The following is a 24,086-nucleotide window of genomic DNA, read 5'->3' as shown; positions in this document are numbered from 1 at the left end:
ATAATAGAGTAACAGCTGAGTTGGATAAAAGAAATGGCTATGCAATGATTTTGCAAAGGCATGACAGAATACCACAGGGAACTCTGTTACACAAATCACAACAAATGGGGATGGATATGACACTGGTTAAGTGGATAAGAGGATGGATGCTGGACAGATATCAAAAAATGGTATATGAAGGGGCAGAATCAAAGTGAAAACAGGTGACTATTGGTGTGCTGCAAGGTTCAGTGCTGCGACCATTGCTGTTTAATTTGTACATAAATAATATAGGAAATAACCTGAAAGAAAATATTCAGATATTTGTTGATGGTGCGAAATTATCAAGGCAATGTGGAGAGCTTGCAGGAAGATAGGCTGTCAGCATAGCAAAAGTTAATGGGTGTCAGTTTAATGTCAACAAATGTAAATGTACAAGCCATGTATCACATTGAGGGCACTGTACTCCATAAAATAAACAAAGCTAAAGATTTAGGGCTGGCGATGATGGGCAGTTTAGAAGACTTAGCAGTATGCTAATGTTGCTAAGTAATCTTAGTGGCCCCTTAGATTACTTGGCTATTGAAGAACACATTAACAAGTAGCGATAAGGAATTTGTTATTCCTCTTTATATGCCCACACCTGGATTACTGTGCTCAAGTCTGGTCACCGAGATGGTGAGTGGCCTGTGGAATGTTCCCTATGAGGATAGATTGAAGGTGTGTGTGGATTCCAGAAGTTGGTTGATAGGAAAAAAAGATGGGATATGAAAGAAACATTTAAGTTGCTTAAAGGGTTTTATTGGATAGATGTAAGGGAAATGTTTCAGCACTTGACTAGAGGGACCATGACAAGGGCTTATCCCAAACATTTATGAATTAGTCACTGAGGAATAAAATATGGAAAACAATCAGAATAATAAGATGTGAGGTTTCTATTTAGCATCAATTCTGGTAGCTGCCTCCATCATATTACAGCCTCATTCTAAAAGGAATGTAGCATGTTTTTAAAGATAGAATGATTTTAAGTTAAAGCACACAGAATACAGCATGATGAAAGCAAATGATATGCAATTTCAAAAAGTATGTCTTAAGACTAAGGTAAATTAATCCAATGTTGATTATTTAAAAATGTGTCTTTGCTTGTTAGCGTTATGTCGTATATGAAAGGAGATTATTCATTTCAATTACTCCTTTTGAAAAAAGAATGGATGATTGAAAACAAAACTTGAAAATTCACTACAGGGATGGAGGCAACTTACCTACTCTGCTTTGTCTATCCACAGAAACTGATAGTGGAGGTAGGTTGTAATTGCCTGAATTTTCCTGGAATACATTTTTTGTGATGAATTACTGTGATGTCATTCTTTTGTACCCAATTAAATTGAAAGTGTGCATGTGAAATCATTATTAATTCACATATGTAACTTTGTCGAGATTCTATATGTAATTATTGTAGATATTATTTAATTAAATTGTGATATACTTGCTATATCAGTGGGTGCTTAGGGGTCGAAGCTGTATAACTGAGAGGAGACCTCCACATTGCTTTTAAAGGAATGCGGAGAACCGACCAGGGCTTCTGACCTAATGTCCAATCCTCACCTTGTGCACCCTGTTAGGTATCTACCTGGATACTGAACAAACGAGGATGGGCTGGCAATTTGGGATTTAGCCGACGAAATTGTATTCTTATTGTTTAAACCAAAATAAAAAAATGACGGTACATGAGAGAATTTCATGCCGGCTGGGGCGTCGCCTGGTTAAAACAAATCTGAAAACACACCCCAGAGTTAAAGATTGGTACTATCAACATAAGAAGCCTCAATTGCAGAGAAATGGAGCTAGCTGAGGAATTAGATAAGTACCAGATCGACATAATAGGGGTGACTGAAACAAAAAAGACAAAAACTGGTGAGATCTTTCTGAGCAATAAATATAAAATGTTATATTCAGACAATGACAATCAAGGAAAAGAAGGAGTAGCCATAGTATTCAACACAAAATACGAGGCTAATCTTCTTGAATGGCAGTCAGTCTCAAGTAAAGTAATGTGGGCAAATATGAGAATGGAGAAGAGAATGAGACTTATTTGTGCCTATGGTCCCACAGAAGGTTCTACTAAGGTAGAATTGGAGGAATTTTTTCATGCTTTAGAAAAAGCTACTGACACAATGAAAAAGGAAAAGTTGGTCCTTGTTGGGGATCTAAATAGCAGTAGGAAATGATTGTGAGACATACAAAAATATTTTGGGGAAATTTGGAGAAAAGAGCAAAGCTAATAATAATGGCAAATATCTTTTGATTTCTGCTCAGGACATGGACTGGTTATTACTAACACCATGTTCCAACAAAATAATGTGCACAAATTCACATGGAGAGAAGAGGCAAGGAATAAGAAAAGTCTCATTGACTCTGTTATTGTTGATAGTGATGTTTTCCCATTGGTGCAGGACACCAGAGTGTACAGAGGATTTGAAATTGGAAATGATCACCATTTAGTCTTGAGGAGGATAAAATTGAATATCATATCGAAAAGAATAGCATGTAAGAAAGTTTTAAAGCGAATAAAAGTTGAGCTGCTCTCAGATGTGAACTGTAGACTAAAATACACAAAGATTATTGGGAAAAAATGACAGTTTGAGAACAGGAACCAAACCTTGGAGAAAACCCTGATTGATTCAACTAGAGAGGCATGTGGTGAGGTTGTTTGCAAGGATAGGAAAATTAGAACTCCATTGTGGAGACAGGAAGTTAAAGAGTCAGTGAAGGAAGAGAAGAAAGCATATTAAAAGTTCCTGGCAAATAAGTTAGCTTGTGCTCTTAGAGAATACAGAGGCAAATGTAAGAAAGCTAAACATTGTTTAAAACTAGCTAAACAAAAGTCATGGGAGGACTTTGGCAAGAACATAGAAAATAAATATCAAGAAGGTGGCAAAATATTCTGGAGGTTGTTAAAGAAGCTTAGATTTTGAGGAAAGAGTGCTGTAAAAGGAGTTAGAGATGATCAAGGTGACCTGAAAACAAGAGAAAAAAAATATCCTTGAAGTATGGAGTAATTACTTTGAAAAACTGCTAAACGAAACAAGCAGTGAGGACAGCACAGTGGTAAAAAAAAATACTGACCAGGCATGTAGTCAGGAATACATATCCATACTTGAAGTAGACCATCAAAGGCTTGAAATGTGGAAAGGAAGGAGGAGGAGATGATATTCGACCATAAATGCCGAAGTATGGTGGTATAAAAGTCTTACAGTGGCTGCACTGCATAGTTCAGAAAGCCTGGACAGAGAGGCAAATTCCTGATGATTGGAGTCGAGCTCTCATAGTATCCATATATAAAAATGGCATAAAAGTGAATGTGAGAATTACAGAGGTATTTCCATACTGAGTGTTCCGGGCAAGATTTATGCCAGTATACCTGAGAAACGGTTGAGAAGAATTGTGGAAGAAAAGCTTGTTGAAGAACAAGCTGGATTCAGGCCAAATGGAGGCTGTCAGGATCAGATCTTCACTTTACGACCAATAGTTGAGAAAGCATGGGAATATAACAAAGATCTGTATTTAAGTTTTGTCGATTTGGAAAAGGCATATGACAACGTGCCAAGAGATAAGCTATTCGAAATCCTACAGTTATATGATGTCAATGTTGCTTTATATCAAGCGATACTTTGTTTTAATTTGAGTTGTAAGTCAGCAGTTAGAATTTAAGGAAGTACAGGAAGATGGTTTAATATTAAATCAGGTGTGAGACAAGAATGTACCTTATCCCCTCTGTTATGGATCACATTATGAAGGAAAGTGGTATTAAACTTGATATCAGAATTGGAGATGTTAATGTCAGCTCTTTGCTTTATGCAGATGATGTTATACTTCTAAATAAATCCGCTACAAGTTTGCCAGATTCTTTGACTAAATTGAATATCTGTTGTAATATGTTACGAAGGTCAGCAATAAAAAGACGATGAAAATAGGTAGAATCATTGAAAATGTCAACTGCGTTGTGAACGGAGAACCTGTGGAACAAGTAAAATATTTCAGCTATTTAGGCACGATCTTTAGTGAAGATATTAGTAAATTCAGTATGGAAATAAATAACAGAATCATCAAAGCTGGTATGGTAGGAAGTCAATTGAATAAATTCATATGGAATAAGATAGAAATTAGTCGGAACATTAAATTAGCTGTATACAAGACAGTGTTCAAGCCAGTCTTAACTTATGGATCTGAGAGCTGGGTCAGAAGTAAAACACTTGACCAAAGACTAGAGACTGCAGATATGAGAGTCCTGAGAAAGATTATAGGCTTGAACAGATGGCATCAATGGCAATATCATATTAAAAAAGAGGATATTAGGAAAGAACTTGACATTGTCAGCTTCCAGGAATGCGTTAGCAGAGCTAATCTCAGGTGGTGTGGTCACTTAAACAGAATGGGTGAGGAAAGATTAGCATAACAAGTGTTCTCTGCCAGGTTGGCAGCAAAACGATCCAGAGGAAGACCAAGATATAGGTGGATTGATATGGTTCAAACTGCCTTAGACGATAGAAACATAAGATCTGATAATGTTGGAGTCTTGACAAGTAACTGATTTGGAGGGAAATTGTAGATAGCAAGTTAGGATTGTAAATTTTTTCATGTAGTACTATCATATCCTGTACACCCCTTGAGGGTACATGGCAGGAATTTGATGATGATCAGCTCATTGCAGAAGATGTGAAAGTGGGCGGTTATTTGAGGATTATAATGTGCATGATGTGGCATTGTAGAACAAGAAAAAATGCAGGTATCATAAAAATAAAGTTTTGCCTGGATTCAGATTTGCATGTGGGGATTAGCTGTGGAGACAACAGCACTAATAACATGCCAAATTTGAATATTTTAGGATTAATATTAAGTTTAATGCAAGAAATCAAGGCTGAAAAGTTTCTACTGCTTTTCATTATTCTTCAATCTTGATTAAAGAGGAGCCAGATATAATTCCTTAAATACATGGACTGAGAAGGCTTTCTTATTCATTACATGAACAGTCTAGATATAGAATTGTCACTCCCAAAAACACAAGAACTTGTCATACTGTTAACACGTTCATATAATATCACCCTCACTCATGCAATCCCATTGACCAGAGTGTTATTTCTATATCTTCAAGACATTTAAGAAATTTTTTAGATCAGGCTATGAAGAATTACTCTTGCTATATGTTTCCAGCTGATGATTTTATTGTAAGACGTACACTATATTTCATTATTTATTACAGAAAAGTGTATAATTTTATTTTAAAATTTGTTCATTATATTATTGCATATAATATAATGTACAAAACTAAAATCAGTTAAAGATATAACAGAACAGACCATTCAGGCATATATCAATGTCTGATTCACAGTGGGCTCATTAGAATAGAAAAACAAACTGATTTTCCAAAACACGTCTTCTATCTGTTTCATATAGAAAAACTCAATTATATTTGTAGAACTAATGTGAAAAGCAAATTTACAGTTATGATTTTCATTTTATCTAGGTTCTTCAGAGTATTCCACATACAGTAAAAGGAAAGCAGATTGATCCAAAACGTGCCAAAGCAAGACCTGGTATTAAGAAAATATTTGTTGGAGGAATTGAGTCTGATATGTCAGAAAATGATATTAAGTCATATTTTGAAAGATTTGGTAAAGTAAGTTGGTTTTCAAATATTTGCATTCTGCTTTTTATAACTTGAACAAATTTAGCAAATCTTAGTAGTAGTAACATGTTGAAATGCCTATTTAACTCCAGTTGGCTCTCACTTCTGCAAACATATGAGAAGGAAAAGGATAATCACTATAATGAAGTCATTTAAATTAGTAGCTTCATTACGGTCGACTACTCTGTCTACAACAGCAAACTCAGTGACCACAGGGATGGTTTATTATAGTGAATAGTTTGTTATTGTGCATTTCTTTTTAGCATAGCATTGTGCCTGTAGAGATCATTTTTGGGACTTGAGTAGTTTGTTGTAGTGAATTTGTTACAGCAGTGCTATAGTAAGAGTCAACTGTATAAGACTAGCTGGTCTTGTTCATTATTTATTGGCTGTAAATGATAACATTATGTTGAAATTATATTTTACTGAAATAGCTTATTAAAATATCGTTTTAGGTTGAAGCTATTGAACTTCCATTTGACAAAGTAAAGAACCAAAGGAGACAGTTCTGTTTTGTTACTTTTGAAGCTGAGGAAGCAGTGACAGAGGTTTGTAAACAACCAAGACAAAAAATTGGTAATAAAGACTGTGACATAAAGAAAGCAACTACCAAGCCAGATCCCCGTGCCATGAGAGGCGGAGTGGCAGGCGGATGGGGTGCTCCTCGTGGTAGAGGTCGTGGCGGTGGTGGAGGTGGCAGTTACGGTACATATATTTACTCTTTAGTTATTATAATGTAGTATGATTTTTATTTCTGATTTATCAAACAACATTGTATTTCATGTTTTCAGTGTTAATTGTAATTCACTGTAAAATTTGCTTAATATTCTTAAATTAAGACTTAAATTCTCACCCTAGCATGACAGGTTATTGTACTATTCAGCCTAGAATCTCATGCTACGATGTATGACTTCTCAGGGGACCACAGTGTCTAAATCAGCGCTTCCCAAATGGTGGGCCGCGGCCCCCTTGGGGGCCATACATTTTGTTGAGGGGGGGGTGAAATCATGGACACAAATTTAAAATGTTTTAAGACTAAGTAGATTTTTTTATCGTAAAAGAAACTTATTTAATTTTTATTATTTATTATTTCGTTTTTATATTTTAATGAAAAAAAATCACACATTGGTTCACGAATTTTGCTTCCTGTGTATTTCGGCGCTTAATGAATATTAGTAAATATATACTAATTTATATAAGTTTCATTTCAAAGCAGAAATCTAAGAATTGCAGTTTTTTCACCTGATATTGACTTTTTGTGTAGCAGTATTGAAACACATCCATCACATTAAATTGTTATTAAACTTTTATGTTTTTAATTCTTTCTTTATTACTAATCGTTTTTTAAGTTTCATGCGCTTGTACTACAAATGTACAATAACAATATATCTATATATAAAAATGAGAAAATGTGCCATGTCAAATGTGTATGTAAGATGCTAAAAATGTAATATTTGCATTTGATTTTTGCAATATTCGCTGTGTATGTTTTGTATTGAATATAAATACAATAAATATTACAATAATGTCTGTATTACGATATTTTTTCGAGGGGGGGGGGGGCGTTAAATATTTTAATTTTTCCAAAGGGGGCCCTGATATCCAGAATTTTAGGAAGCACTGGTCTAAATCATAAAAAGAAACATAATTATACCCATACATCATTTTCACCAATTTTACTATATTTTCAAATAACTCACTGAAGATGCTGAAGTCTGTTCCCTGTTGGCAGTAATAGAGAAATAACAAAAAAAATTCAATGCGAAAGACAGCTCTAGTGCAGTTTTTTAAAGGAAATGATGCAAGTCAGATAAATCTACATTAATATCAGGTGTACTCAGAATGTACACTACTTTCATAAAGTTGTATAGCAGTTAATTAGTGTCCAAACAATGTTAGTTGGTGGCATTTTCAGTTGGTTAACCCTCTCATGCATGAATTTTTATATTCATTTATAAAAAATTATAACCACATGATACAGCCATTTAATCTTACAGTATTATCATGAATTCATTAATTTTGCAAAATTTGTGTCTGATATCCTCATCTCAGAACATCATGCGCTAACAGACTACAGACATTTCTGTGGAAATGATTTAGACTAAGGAATTTATTTTCATTGAAAGACGTTACAAGTATGACAAAACAGATTATAAATAATTTATATTTTGCTGAAACATTGCATGAATGATCAAAATTTGGATTACTTAGTACATACAAAAAGTAGAACAATTAGAATTTGCAGTAGAGCTATGTAAATCGAGACCAGTCTTATTTTCTTTACCTCATTTTGTAAGGAAAAACTGAAAACATTCTGGACAGATTGGAACCTCACACCGCAGATGTATCTTGTTTTACTCTTGCAGTGTACATCTCTGCAACAATTGGCATTAGCACCTGTTGCTTTCTTTGGGAAGTGTCCACTGCCGCCGACGTTTCTCATGTGGCACAGAGTGAGTTTTGCATTTCTTTAGTGCTGGTGGTGTCTGACTTGACAGGCGTACTCTTTTTTTTTTTTTTTTTTTTTTGTACCTAGCTGAACTAAACCTTGATATATCAAAGCAGTTGCCACTCTTGATTTGAATTCCAACAAATCCAATTTTTCTTTTTCTTCCCATTTCCAAATGATCCATGCATTACAAACAAGTACGTTTAACATATGGTAAAAAATTCTCATATACCATTGTTTGTTCCTGATATCATTTCGATACAAGCCACTCCACCCATATGTTTGTTATAAACAGCTATGCTGCGAGGTAGTGGAATTTCAGCATACTTTTTTTCTTTCCTGCTGAACCTCTGGCATACACTGACAGGCTCCTTTCCTAAGTAGCTAGGCCTTTTTTTTTATGCCTGATGGACCTGGCTTTTGGTTATTCATCTGTAAAAGAGATAATGCCAATTAACACAGTTACTATTCATTTATGTTTGCAAAAATAATAAATAAAATTATAAAAATATTGTACAAGAACTTCCTAACCTCAAACTATTTGCTGCATAGATTACCTTACAAACATATTGTCCTCATGTGAGAGGACAGGTTGTTTTCAAGTTTGTTTTATGAATATAGTAATAAATATGAACAAATTAAATATTCACACTTCATCTACAAGGTATAACAATATATAAAACCATACCAACCTTTCTAGAAGACTCATAAAATGACCAAATTCAAAACAGCAGCTTTTCACTTCCTCATTGATACCACCATGCACTGCAGAGAGATTGGTTTCCCTGTAACTCTGTTAACTCTTGCCATCTGGTGTAGTTTCTAAGAACACTTTGGTCTACCCAGATGAGGACTACATGCATACAGTAGCACTAAATTATGAATGAATAATTATTATGAGGAAAATGAGGCTCTTTTGCATGAGAGTGTTAATAAAGCTTGAAGGCTCAATTTTTTTATGCCCTCTCCAACTAAAAGTTTGGTGTGATGTACTGAACAACATGTTAATGCTGATAAATTGTAATGCAGTCTTGCATAATAATGACATTGTATTTCATGATGTTTTGGTAAGGGTATCTAAATGCTAATCATTACACAAATCATCTTGTCTTATTCATATTCAATATCTGATTACAAGCATTTAATTTACATTAGTCACCTGAATGAAATTACTTTAAAATAGTTCTTGGTAAGGGTGATTATATAAAGGTGAAAGGGGTGCTTAAGTGTCAAAGCTGTATAACTAAGGCTACCTCCACATAGCCTTTAAAGGAATGAAGAAACCGACCAGGGCTTCTGACCTAATGTCCTATTATTACCTTCTTGTGGTGCACCCTGTTAGGTATCTACCTGGATACTGAGCGAAAGAGGATGGGCTGGCAATTTGAGATTTAGCTGACCAAATTGTATTCTTATTAGCTTAAACTACAAGTAAAATGATGGTACAACATGACAGAATTTCATACTGGCTGGGGTACTGCCTGGTTAAACAAGTCCCTCAGAGAACCAGGGCACTGTTTGCCCTGGTTCTCTGAGCCTTATGTTGATAGTACCGATCTTAAACCAGAGTTTAAGATCGGTACTATCAACATAAGCCTGATTGGCAAAGAAATGGAACTAGCAGAAGAATTTGATAAGTACCAGATAGATATAACTGGAGAGGCTGAAACAAGACCAAGACTGGTGAGATAAAGCAATAAATACAAAACGTTATATTCAGGGAATGACAATCGAGGAAAAGGAGTAGCCATAGTACTCAACACTAAATACGAAGTTAATCTTCTTGAATGGTAGGCAATCTCAAGTAGAGTGATGTGGACAAATATCAGAATGGGGAACTGGACAATGAGACTTATTTGTGTCTATGACACCCCACAGAAGGTTCTACTAAGGTAGAAGTGGAGTAATTTTGTGAGGCTTTAAAGAAAGCAACTGACACAACGAAGAAGGAAAAGTTGATCCTTGTTGGGGATCTCAATAGCAGAGTAGGAAATGATTGTCAGACACAGAAATATTTTGAGAAAATTTGGAGAAAAGAGCAAAAGATGAAAATAATGGCAAATACTTGTTGGATTTCTGCTCAGGACATGGACTGGATATTACTGACACAATGTTCCTACATAAAAATGTGCACAGATTCACATGGAGAGAAGAGGAGGCAAGGAATAAGAAAAGTTATTGACTATGTTATTGTTGATAGTGATGTTTTCACACTGGTGCAGGATACTAGAGTGTACAGAGGATATGAAATTGGAAATGATCGCCATTTAGTCTTGAGCAGGAGAAAATTGAATTTCATATTGGAAACAATAACATGTAAGAAAGTTTTAAACAGAATAAAAGTTGAACAGCTTTCAGATGTGAACTGTAGACTAAAATACACAGATTATTGAAGAATAAATAAAAGTTTGAGAACAGGAACCAAACTTTGGAGATAAAAACATTTATTGATTCAGCCAGAGTCATGTGGCGAGGTTGTTTGCAAGGATAGAAAAATCAGAACTCCATGGTGTACATAGGAAGGTTGCTTGTTTCATGCAAGGTTTTCATAAGTAATTATTCCAAATGTATAGAATATTGTTATCTTCAGTTCTCCTGTTGCCTATTCTGATTCCTTTTGAAGTATTATTTCATTTGTTTCTAAACTTCTTTTTAAGGACCTCCAGAACAGTACTGCCTTTCTGATATTCATCTTTCCATGAAGGTTGCTTTGCTTTGTTATATTGTTCGCCATTCCCTCTCTCGCACAGGGTGCCCTGTGGATGACTAAATGTGTATACATTTATTCCCCAACTTTTTGTGGCTCGAAACTGAGTAATCTTCCATTTTGTCCAGAACCAGTTTGAACATTTGACTATCATTAACAACATCTTCTTTCCATGTAAATTTTGCACATTTTTTATGTTGAAATTTAGTGTTAGTGATCATTCCTAAACACAAATCCAGCTCTACTTAACCGTTATTAGCTTTGCATTGTTTTCTAGTATGGTGTTTAGATCTCTAACAAAGTTCAGCTTTTTCTTCACATCAGCTGCTTTCTTTAATGACTTTTTAATGTAATTTTTTTAACTGGTTAATCACTGGACTAAAATTACAAAATAATTCTATTTATTTGATGGTATAGCATCTCTGCTTTCCAATGGGTTTTGATCCCATGACATGCATGGACATTTGTGTGAATGTCTTTAGGTAGAAATTTCATCTTATCAAATCACTATTCCTTAGCCTATTCACAGTAGTACATTTTCGTGTGTTTTTCACGTTAAAAATGAGATGGTATAATTAAGACTTGAAGTTCTTAATCATAGTATTTGTTGAAATAATATGAAATGATTTAATACTTCACGTGAGTGTAAGCAAAGTTATGTGAAGTATCATCGCTATAATAAACTTAATTTATAATTGTATTTGTTTGTATTAGTTATTAATTTTTTGTAGTGGGTATTGTGAGGTTTGAAATAAATACTAGCAATCCTTAAATCAAGAATATTCATAAAATAAACTTGATTTATTTGATCATAAATGCAAAGATAATGAGAACTATTGGTTTTGCTACTAATACTTGTGTCTTCTGGATTAAAAATACATAAAATTAAATAACAGAAGAAGAGTTGTGGTGAAACTAATTGGTTTCATTATCTTTATATTTATGTCCAAATAAAATTCATTTTATTTCATTATTATACTTATTAGTTGAAAGTTCATATCCAATCAAGAATATTCAGTTCACACTGGTGTGTTAAATAACATAAATTATTCTGAAATCTGCTTAAGGGCAGAAGCATATACAAAGAAGTAATGAATTTTAAATGAAAATTTTGCAAGAAGTCAAGGCACAAAATAGGGGTTTCAGTTCAGATAAGTAAAATCGATAAACATCTTAGTTTATTGTTTAACTAAGTTTAAAAACATCAGTTATTGTTTAATTTGAGCTTAACATGTACTGAAGATGCCAGTGACACACAGGCATCTTCACATTTTTTTAAATATTACTATTTAAAAAAAATCTCTTACGTGACATTTTCTGTCATTAATTTTGTATTTATATGTCTACTCACAGTATTCCCTTACTAAGAGTGATTCATTATCTATATTGCTCACATTATGAAGGAAAGTGATATTAGATTTATCTAATATCAAAATAACCGATGTCGATCTTACCTCTTTACTTTATGAAGATGATGTTATGCTTCTAAATAAATCCAGTACAAGTCTGCAAGGTGCCCTGACTAAATTGAATAACTGTTGCGATGAATTTGTTATGAAATCAGCAATAAAAAGACAAAAATAGTGAAAATAGGCAGACTGAAAACATTGACTGAATCCTGAACCAATAGAACAAGTAAAACATTTCAGCTATTTAAGCATAAGTTTTATTGAAGATGGTTGTTTAAATATGGAAAGAGAGAATAGAATTAGCAAAGCTGATATGTTAGGAAGTTCAGCTGAATAAATTTGTGTAATGATTAGTAAAAAAATAAATTTGGAGAGAAAAGGATAAAATTGAATTTTATATTGAAAAGAAGAACATGTAAGAAAGTGAATAAAAGTTGAGCAGCTCTCAAATGTGAACAGCAGGCTAAAATAGATGAACATTATTGAATTAAAAATGAAAGTGTTTGAGAACAGGAACCAAACCGTGTAGATTCACTGGCATATCCTGATGAAAACATGACACCACACCATGCCTCTCTGGCAGATTGATTCTGCCAGAGAGGCATGTGGTGAGGTTGTCTGCAAGGATAGAAAAATCAGAACTCCCTGGTGGACACAGGAAGTTAAAGAGGCAGTGAAGGAAAAGAAAAAAGCATATCAAAAGTTCCTGGCAAATAAGTCAGCTTGTGCTTTTAGAGAATACAGAGACAAATGTAAGAAAGCTAAACAAAAGTCATGAGAAGACTGGTAAGAACATAGAAATAAATATCAAGAAGGTTGCAAGATATTCTGGAGGTTGTTGAAGAAGCTCAGAAATGGAGGAAAGAGTGCTCTAAAAGGGATTAGAGATGAAAACTGGAGAAAAAGATATCCTTCATATATGGAGTAATTACTTCGAAAAATTGCTAAATGAAACAATCAGTGTTTAAAAAAAAAAAAAAAACTGATCAGCCATGCAATCATGAATATGTATCCATACTTGAAGTAGAAAAAGCCATCAAAAACTCGAAATGTGGAAAGGCAGCTGGTGTAGATGATATTCGACCAGAAATGCTCAAGTATGGAGGTATAAAAGTCTTACAGTGGCTGCACTGCATAGTTCAGAAGGCCTGGACAGAGAGATGAATACCTGATGATTGGAGTAGAGTTTGTGAAGAACAAGCTGGATTAAGGCCAAATAGAGGCTGTCGGGATCAGATTTTCACTTTACGACAAATAGTTGAGAAATCATGGGAAAGATTGGTATTTAGGTTTTGTATATCTGGAAAAGGATTGTGAGTATGTTTCAAGATAGAAGCCATTTAAAACGCTACAGTTGTAAGGTGTCATATTATCAGACAAGGATGTACACAATCCCCTCTGTTATTCATTATCTATATGGCTCATTATGAAGGTAAGTGGAATAAAAACTGATAACAAAATTGGAGATGTTAATGTCAGCTCTTTGCTTTACACAGATGATGTTATACTTCTAAATAAGTCTGCATGATTCCCTGACTAAATTGAATACCTATTGTAATATGGTATGAAGATCAGCATCAAAAAAAAAAAAGACAATGAAAATAGGCAGAAGCATTGAAAATATCAACTGCATTGTGAATGAAGAACCTATAGAACAAGTAAAACATTTCAGCTACTTAGGCATCTTTTAGTTAAGATGGTAAATTAAATATGGAAATAGAATCAACAAAGCTGGTATGGTAGGAAGTCAAATAAATAAATTTATATGGAATAAGAGATAAATTACTCAAAACACTAAATTAGCTGTATATACAAGACAGTGTTCAAACCAATTTTAGATTATGGATCTGAGAGCTTTATCAGAAGTAAAACACTTGACCAAAGACCAGGGACTGCAGATGTGGCAATATCATATTAAAATCAAGGATATTAGGAAAGAACTTGACATTGTTAGCATCCAGGAATGCGTTAGCAGAACTAATCTCAGGTGGCATGGTCACTTAAATAGAATGGAAGAGGAAAGATTAGCAAAACAGTGTTCTCTGCCATGTTGGCAGGAAAAAGACCCAGAGGAAAACCAAGATACAGGTGGATCAATACAGTGAAAAGTGCCTTAGAAGATAGAAAAATAAGACCATGTTAAGTGTTGACAGGTAAAAGATTGATTTGGTGGAAAATTGTAGATAGGAAGTTAGTAATGATGTAAATTTTTCATGTAATACTATCATATCCTGTACATCCTTTAGGGTACATATCAGGAATTTGATGATAAGAAAGAAATTAGTAGAACACTAAATTAGTTGTATACAACACAGTGTTGAAGTCAATTTTTTACTTATGCATCTGAGAGCAGGGTTAGAAATAAAACACTGATCAATGACCACAGATATGAAAGAGTTTTGAGAAAGATTAGTGGAGTGAACAGATAACGTCATTAGCAGTATATCATATTAAAAATTTACCATACCGGTATCCCTTGTTTAACGCGGGGAAATCAGTCCCTTGATATTACGCAGCAAGAGTTTTGATTAACGTGCCTTAACTCTGCGGAGCTCGCAGCTGATCTGACAGATACATGCAAAATGTTTAATATAAATATTCTTATACGATTTAGTGTATAGCTTGGTCATGAGTCGCTGTGCATTCATATATTACGAGTGATATTCTGCACTTTTTTTTCTGTTCAGTTTGATTTAATACATGTTATGTAAAGGTTTGCGATATTTGACAGTAAATTGTATCTGAGAGATTCCACAACCTGTGATGTCAGTATAGTTTTTTTTTTTTTTTCAATAATTTCTAGATTGTAACTGAAAAATAGAACCAAAGGCTTATTTATCATACATCTCTAGGAGATGTGCTTTACATTATGGAAAATACTAAGGAAAGTGATCTGGAGCTTACTCCACCTTTACTACAAGTTGCCCTTAAGGCTGCTTATCGTTGCATCTGCCGAAACTTTTAGTTTCTATATATTCGGCTATGAAATAATGTTGGATTCGATATCCACTTAATTTGTACTATGTATTATATTTGCAGTGTTTTTTCTTTGTTTTATTGCTTGTTTGTCGAGGTCTGGAGAGTCATTTTGCTTGTTATCGTAGAATTTATGCCAATAAGAAAAAAAACTAAAACTGTTCAGATGACTTTTGATTAAAAAATTGCAGTAAATAATGTAGGTACAAGCATTTATTAAACATTTACTTTGCATTCATTTTTCATCTATCCTAATAGAGTAGCATATAAAACAAATTATTAATACAATAATCGATCATGAACGAATTGTAATTTTTACCATTGATTATTAGATTTGATTAACGCGATTTTGATGTGATATACACGGTAACATCGAGGATTAATTAACCGCATTAAACGAGGGATACCTGTATTAGGAAAGGACTTGCCATTGTTAGCATTGAGGATTGTGTTAGTAGATCTATGCTCACTTAAACAGAATTGAGGGGGGGGGGGATTAGCAAAACAAGTTTGCCAGGTTGGTAGGAAACAACACCCAGATGGATGGAAACAGCAAAAAAGTGTCTTAAGATCTGATAATGTTGGAGTCTTGACAGATAACATTAATTTGAAGTAAAATTGTTGATCAGATTTCAGTAATTGTGTAACTTTCATATAGTACTATATAATTATTCTGTACACCTCCTGAGGTTGCACACTAGGAATTTCATGATCATCCTTAGAATAGTATTATGTTCATGGACATTTGGTCAGTACTTTTCAGTAATCTGTTATAATGATCAACTTTTCAACTGTAGCTTTTATAGATGATGCAGTACCAAGAAGAAACTCTTAGAAATAAGCACTAGAAGTAATTCCCCATTTTTCACATTTAGAAGGATTGGAATGTTAATTCAGAAAATTAATGTCTGCTAACTAACCTCCCAGCATTAGTGCCATGTGCATCATCTAGCAGTAAATCAGCCTTTGTCACGAGAATGAATTTTCATGACATCTGTATGGTAGAATCACACATCAGAAGTAAACCGGTTAAAGAATCAATCGCAGAAAATATCCATTTTAAACTAGGCATTTTAATGCTGGTAGCTAGTTCATTACATCCTTTAAAGCACGACGCTTTTTTTTTGCCTTACCAACTACCAGAGGTTTAAGCCGATAAGCCATCAGCATATGTACAAAACAGAAATTTGCTCCTTATTTGGCTTATAACCAGGGTCACTTGTTTCATGCTGGTAAGCCTGGGTATTTTCAGGAACAGCATGATAAAAAAGGCAAGTCTCATCCGCATTATAAATTAGTGATAAAATGAGGCCTTTGTTTTTTTTTTTTTCCCAAAAGTTGTTCTTTACCTGCATTTAAAGATTTGCCACAGTTTTTTTAACAATAACAGCTTAATGTATTTATCCTGTTATTTGCACAAAAGTTTTTGGGTCCATTTACATGTGTTGCCAGAGTTGTGATTCGTTAATGAAAGCTTATTTTTTTTTAAATCAGTACCTTCCCATGTTAGAGTGTCATTTTAACTGTGTATGTTGTTGTAATGAATTTACTAATCTAACTACTTTTGCAATATTTCTAGGTGCTTATGGACAAAGTCAAGGTGGTTGGGGAGCTCAAGGCTATGGATATGGTCAAGGTTATGGAAGCTATGGCCAAGGGTATGGTAGTTATGGAAGTTATGGTTATGATTATAGTGGATATGGTAGTGGTTATGGTAGTGGATATGGAGGTTATGACTACAGTGGTTACTATGGCCAGGGAGGTTATGGTGCTGGAGGATATGGTTAGTATTTTTTCTTGCTGTTTTCCCCAGTGTTTTTTTTTTTTTTTTTCTCTCTTTTCCTCTATACTCAGTCTCAAATTTTGAATATATGTAATCTAGATTATATTTGAGTAATTTTTCCTTGTTTCAGGGCAGCAGCAGCAACCATTACAGCAGCAGAGTAGTTACGGTAAAGCTAGACGTGGAGCTGCTACTCAAGCATATCATCCATATACCCGTTAATTTTTTTTTGTGTGTGTGTATGCGATTGTTGGGTTACTCATCTGGAAGACCAATATGTGGTGCACTTGTGGATTTTATTTGTCTTAAGCCATTGTATATAGTACCCTAGGACTGTGTCATAAAACTTTTTTTATAGTTTCACTTTTTGTTTAATCAGACTGAAAATGATTGGTTGTTAAACTTTTGTTGTGGTTCCATGTGAGATATTGAATCTAAAGATAAATCTAAAAAAAATTGTGACTAAGGTTTTTTTTAGTTTGTTCTGTTCAATGTGTAGACTTAAAATGAATCTAAATTATGATTATTATGAACCTTGCTTATTCCTAAATGAAAGTTTCAGTGATTATGGGCATTCATTCCAGTTGCAGATTTTATCCTGTAAACTCTTAATGCATTTAAGTGTTGCCCACACACACACACTATCAGAATTGCATAGCGTGTAGAATTCTTTGGGAAAGGTGGTAGGTGTAGGTGACTAACTTTTTGCATTGAGTAGTTTTGGCAACTTTCCAAGATGTAAAAATCCACAACACACTGTGTTGACAGCTGTAAGTTATTTTAAATGATTAAATTCTGACTCCAATTAATGTTTTAGTTATTTCCATTATGTTGAGGCTGTTGTTATACAAAAAAAAAATGTCATTTCATCATTCTACGTGAGACTTCATTAATATGCAAACTTCTCTTCTAAAACTGTTACCTGTTTTAGCAAATCCTCTGTAAAATTAGAAGAGAAAATATCAGTGAGAGTACTTCTATCTTTTCATTAATAAATGTTTTTATACAAGAATAGCTGTGTAGTGGTTTCATTTTATCTGACATTATAAAGGTCAGGCTTTCTTATACAGTTTACTCACAACTACCAAAAAAAATAAGTTAGGCACACTAGTTCTAAAAATTCACTAAAGTAAACTTGCTGTGGTTCCTACAAGTCTGCCATGGATGCAGAGTGCATGTTAAAATTTGGTATTACATTGAAATATCATACAGTTAATTGGAAAAGAATTAGCTGTTTTTTATATATGTCAGTACCATAGTGCTGTTATTCTTTTGTATACAAGGGAAACGTTTTCCCTTGAATTTATTGGCTGAAGTTGAAATTTTTAATATATCAATCTATCCCTAAAGTACTTGGAGTACTACATATCTTGTAGCATATTAGTCAATTCTCATACAGCACAATATTCATTCACTCTAGCAAACTGCAAGTGCCAAAAGTTTGTTGGCATCAAGCCATCGCTAGACTTAACATGGCGAAATTAATTGTGGCAAAAGTTTTGATTAAAGCGCCTAAACCCCAGAGCTCGCAGCTGATCTGACAGATATAAATGCAAAATGTTTAATGTAAATATTCTTACACAATTCAGTGTATAGTTTGGAGGTCATGAGTAGCTGTGCATTCATGTTACGAGTGATATTCTGCACTTTTTTTTTTTTTTGCTGTCAGTTTGGTTTAACACATGTTATGTAAAGGTTTGTGATATTTGACAGTAAAATGTATCTGAGAGATACCACGACCTCTGATGTCAGTGTAGTATGGGTTTAGTGTTTTTTTTTTATTTTTATTATTTGTTCAATAATTTCTAGATTGTAACTGATAATAAATAAACTATTATGTATTACTGAAATAGAGAGCCAGAGGCTTATTTATCATACATTTCCTCTAGGAAATGTGCTTTACATTATTGAAAATACTAAGAAAAGTGATCTGGAGCTTACTCCACCTTTACTACGAGTTGCCCATAAAGTTGCTTATGCTGACATCTGTCGAAAATTTTAGTTTCTGTATATTCGGCACTTGTAGTTTCTTTATTTGGCTATGATTTAAAATCCACTTAATTTGTACCATCATTTATTATATTTGTTTTTTCTTTATATTTTATTGCATTTTAGCACATACTAGTAATTAATGTATCTCTCAGATATACCATGACCTACACTACAATTTTTACCGCTGCAAGTTTCGCAGGGTTACCATGCAAAAACACAAGCCTCGTGTCATGAGTATGATGACGTTATTCCTCCTAAAAATTATTAATACAGTAATTGATCATGGACGAATTGTGATTTTTACCACTGATTATTAGATTTAATTAACACGATTTTGATATACCCGGGAGCACAGAGGGATTAATTAATCGAGTGATACCTGTATACTAAAGTTCTTAAATTTACTGTTCGTGTGTGTGAACATAATTTTAAATCCTGTAAACATGCAGGAAAGCAATTTGTCATTCTGTTTTTAACTCTTAATACTTTGTTTTTTGAGAATTTGAATATGAGTTTCACTTGTTACAAGTTTTCTTTGGTTATCTTTTCTTTTCTAAGTTTATTTCAAAATGAATGGGGGTGGCAGCCAAAGCTCATGTGGTAATTACAGTGCCCTTTAGCTGGAAAGAATTCAGTTTAAATTCCATCTAGAACACAAAACCTAAACTACCTAAAATGTTAAGCTATTTTGTAAATAGAATTAATTGCCCTATCATTCCATTAATTGGCATATGCAAGCAGCCCAACTTGGATTTTTTTTTTTATTTTAACATCCAACTATGTTATGTGAATCTTGTCAGTCACAAACTTCAGTATTCTAGGCAATGTCATCATTATTCCAAACCAAAATATTCTTATAACTGTTCATATTCTTCACTTGGGTGACAGTTCACATTTAAGAACCACTACCATTCTTTTCTTAATAAACTTATCAGATTATTAATAATCTTAATCTTAATAATTCTGCTGTGCTGTATTTGTTTGTAGAAAATACTTGTAATTCTCTCACTTAAAGAGCTTGTAAGAAACAAATCCCAAATGTTACTAATTTTCTTATTGTCATACCATCATGCATAATGTTCCTAGACCAGTTTGGTTTACCAGAAAATAGTGAAATATTGTGTTTATTTCATCTGGTATTTGCATTGAAGCCAGAAAATATCCATAGCATTTTAATAACTTGAATCAAGTATCTTGTCGTTGATGCATGCATATAAAAATTCATCCTGTTTTCTGGAAGAAACATTTCTGTTGTAAGTACTGTGAAAATTTTTTGAAAAGTTAGCATGCAAGAATGATTTTAGGTGTCAAGTTTCTTGCAAAAAAAAAAAATGTAAAGGAGAGGTGTTTTATAAATCTGGTATTATGAAGATTAATAAATGCCTTTACATGAACTGAATTAATGTTTTGTTTTAAAATATATTTTTTTTTTTTTTGGTCTTTAGGGAGTAGTTAATATTTTTCTGTTTAGTTTCATAGATTCCATTATTCAGATCCCAATTGATAACAGACTGATTCTGTTTTATCTTATTGACTTCCTTTCTCCAATTACTTCATGAAAATAAATCTTTCTATTGGGAGACTAAATATAAATATATGAAATTCTGTCATGTACCATCATTTAATATTGTGGTTTTAAGCCAATTACGGTTTGGTTGGCTAAATTCCAAATTACCAAAACTAGTGTTCTCTGCCAGCTTGGCAGAAAAAAGACCAAGAAATAGGTGGATTGATACAGTAAAAAGTGCCATAGAAGATAGAAATATAAGATTTGACAATGTTGAAGTAACATTGATTTCAAGGAAAATTGCAGATATGAAGTTGGTAATGATGTAAATTTTTCATGTACTTGAGGGTACATGGCAGGAATTTGATGACTAAATCTATTGCATTCCAAACCATGTTGTGCCATAGTTTTCTAATCAATACTAAGACTCAAAAAATTAATATACCTTTCTATGAAATGAAAGTGAAATGAATAAATTTCATGTTTCCTCATGTGAGTTAACATCCAATCCAGTGCTGTTGAAAGATTCTTTGATCTGGCTGATTCAATCCTAAATCTTTTCAGACCTTTGCTTTTGATTGATACTCTATTAGATCTTATTGTTCTGACAGGTTGACACCATTTTTACACACTACCTTAAATTAGTGGTATATACAACATCACTAAATGCAATAAATATATACTAAAAGTATGTTATTACTGAATATTTTATATCTTAATTTCAATACATTAAAAATTGCTACCATTAATATCATTTTTTTTATAAAATTATAAATGGTATATTCGAATTACTCAAAGGAGTAAAATTGTGAACCAGGATTAAGCTATGTAGGAATGGGAATGTAAAGGAAAGAAGTGCGAGTAGAAATACTTTTATTACTGACAAATGAATAATTAACATTTGTTGTGTATTACTAATGTTCCTGTAACCGTGAAAAACATTCTAATCTTAACAGTTGCTATGCTGCAGAAACAAGTGGCTTTATCACTGAATAACGTATGCAGAAACATTTAATATGCGTAATATACTTAAATAGCAACAATTAGCGCAACTCGTGGAAAAACATTCTCGTCTCAGACTATACCGAACAAAACATTTATTGTAGCACTAAATACGTTTGATCTAACATCCTCTCAAAATTTTTACTTCCAGGAAATATAGCACCTGTTTATAATGCAATCATTGGATACAGAAAGCACACGTTTGTGTGTGTGTGTATATATATATATATATATATATATATACACACACTTCATGTGTGTGTATATATATACATACACACACTTTGTATGTGTGTGTGTGTGTGTGTATATATATATATATACACACACATACAAAACTTTCTCTCTCTCTATATATATATATATATACACACACATACAAAACTTTCTCTCTCTCTCTATATATATATATATAGAAAGTTTTTTACCCTGAAGTATATACTATGTTAAAGATACCAAGGAATGTTATAAGCTTGATTTTAATCCTTTTTCCCCAAGTAATTAGTCAAGTTTGCGCATGCACGTAGTGCAACTCGTGGTAAAGGTGGAGTAAGCCCTGATCACTTTCCTTAGTATAGTATATAGTATTTTCCTTTAATGCAAAGCACATCCCCTTGCGGAGAGGCGCAAACATGTCTGTTTGCTTACTTGGGAAAAGGATTAAAACCTACCTTATAACATTGCTTAGTATCTTTAATATATAATAATATAACGTTCTTTCTGTTTTATTTTATATATGTAAAGCAAAGATTTTCCATGTTTCTAGATCTAGACAATTTCGTCTTCATGACTTGAAATCAGTTTGAATTATGAAATTATCAATAAGTCATTTTACAAATAAAATTCTACCGCGAAAGTTCCAATTAACATGCCGTATTAAGCTTTAGAAATGCGGACGCGGCGTACAAACGCTGAAAGCTAGCTCCCATCAATGCGTTACGCGCGCACAGAGAGCCCACGTGCGATGTTAGGTTATATATAGACAAAATACTAATTTTTGCTTCATTTTTTCAGTGCATTTATTTCTGGATTAATTTAATTTTAATCCAGAAATAAATATTAATTTACGTAAGTTATCAAATCAATGTGTATATACATGCACAATCTACCAATAATTGTCCGGACATCCCTGTTATGTTATTTGATATTATGGAACATTCCAGGTTCGTTAAAAACCGGTGTTGAAACTATGAAGCAATTGAATATAGGTGGTATGGCAGGACAACGTTAACACAGCAACTTCGAAGTCGTCCGGTGTAATGTAATGTAATATAATATTGGTGGCATGTCCATACTTGCCATTGTCGCTCAACTGGAACACCCGAAATCAACGGTTGGCGATGCGATCAACAAATGGAGACGTTTTGCCATCACTAGTGGAGGAAAACACCCAAGGCGGCTGCGAAAGATGACTGACACGGACATGAGGATATTAAAACAGGTGGCACGCCAAAACCAGTTACAATCGGCCAGACCATCCGTGATGAGTTCGAGAGCGCCAATAACACCATGGTGCGTACTATTACTGTACGAAAAAAGCTCCATTTGCTTTGTTTCCACGGAAGAGGTGGCACACCAGCCGAACATTACAACGAAGGCGGCGGCTCGTCTGGCCTGGTGCAAAGAGCGTGTCAGTGGGAAACTACTCTGGAGCGGTGAATTAAAGTTTACCTGTCTGTTGGCAAGGTGTGGAGGCAGCCTAGTGAACGCTTGTTACCAAAGTGTGAATCCACAGTTAAGTGGTGGTGGATGAGTAATGGTGTGGGGCATATACCCCACACCATTCTGATATAGAAGAGATAGGTGTTGTCTGTTGCTGTGGTATAGCACAGTAGAGTGAAAAGGAGGGCCATAATAGCAAATGACTCGATGCACTGGTTTATGCAGGAAGAGTGGAGTAAGTTTGTCGAGCGAAAGGACTTGCACAAGAAGGGTGATTTGCATCTGAATGGATTTGGTGTTCAGAGACTGGAAAAACTTGAAAGTGGATGTGCAGAATCAGGGAAAGGAGCATTTGGGGGAGGGGTGCCCTGAGTGGATATGCAGACATCAGTAAAGCAGTGTGTAAGAATATAATTATGCCTAAGTTGGTACCACTGGTAACAAACCAGAATGGGTGGCATGTCCAGTATACTGCTCAAAACAATTTTGGATATTTTAGTTTTCTTGTAAATTATATAAAGTTATAAAAATAATTTACAAATGTAACATATTTATTTTAAAGTATTCTTAATATACAACATTGAAGAACACGCAACTGCGTACAAAATCATATGTTAAGACTTGTCAAAACATGTCTTAACTGTATTAGCATGTGGGTGGATATAAAAGCTTGGCTTGTTGCACTCACTTCCACAGTGCATAATTATCACTTCAATTGTAAACTTGTCATCTACCACTCATTATTTTGTTAAAAATGGCAGAGCATTATGATATTCTGGAATCCATGGCTTGGTCGACTAGAAGCTGGAAAAACGCAGCAAGTTGTCGCTCAAGCGTATCGTGTATCTCAAAGTGTAATTTCTCGACTTTGGAATCGCTATCTGGAGACGGGAAATGTTCGAAATCGTCTTCATGCAATAGGTTTATATGCTCA

The 24,086-nt window shown here is 33.9% G+C and overlaps 1 protein-coding gene across 2 annotated transcripts in view; it reads left to right on the top strand.

Annotated features, from left to right (window-relative positions):
- LOC150099345 (heterogeneous nuclear ribonucleoprotein D-like) overlaps nucleotides 1-18,001 on the top strand; it is a 34,885-nt gene extending 16,884 nt beyond the window's left edge. The window contains exons 4-7 of one of the 2 annotated variants that reach the window (XM_090403612.1): nucleotides 5,504-5,656; nucleotides 6,121-6,370; nucleotides 16,786-16,989; nucleotides 17,125-18,001. In XM_090403612.1, the coding sequence (XP_090259738.1) occupies nucleotides 5,504-5,656; nucleotides 6,121-6,370; nucleotides 16,786-16,989; nucleotides 17,125-17,153 (636 nt within the window). In that variant the 3' untranslated portion in view covers nucleotides 17,154-18,001. Of the gene's footprint in view, nucleotides 1-5,503; nucleotides 5,657-6,120; nucleotides 6,371-16,785; nucleotides 16,990-17,119 lie in introns of both variants that reach the window. The other variant, XM_090403611.1, reaches the window with a different exon arrangement.
- The last annotated feature ends 6,085 nt before the right edge of the window (nucleotides 18,002-24,086 follow it).

This window comes from Typopeltis vanoorti, chromosome 14, assembly GCF_054136105.1.
Source record: "Typopeltis vanoorti isolate ZY-2024b chromosome 14, IOZ_Tvanoo_1.0, whole genome shotgun sequence".
Lineage (NCBI taxonomy): Eukaryota > Metazoa > Arthropoda > Arachnida > Uropygi > Thelyphonidae > Typopeltis > Typopeltis vanoorti.
The sequence above is the reverse complement of the archived record's forward strand: the minus strand, read 5'-3'. Positions and strand labels throughout refer to the sequence as shown.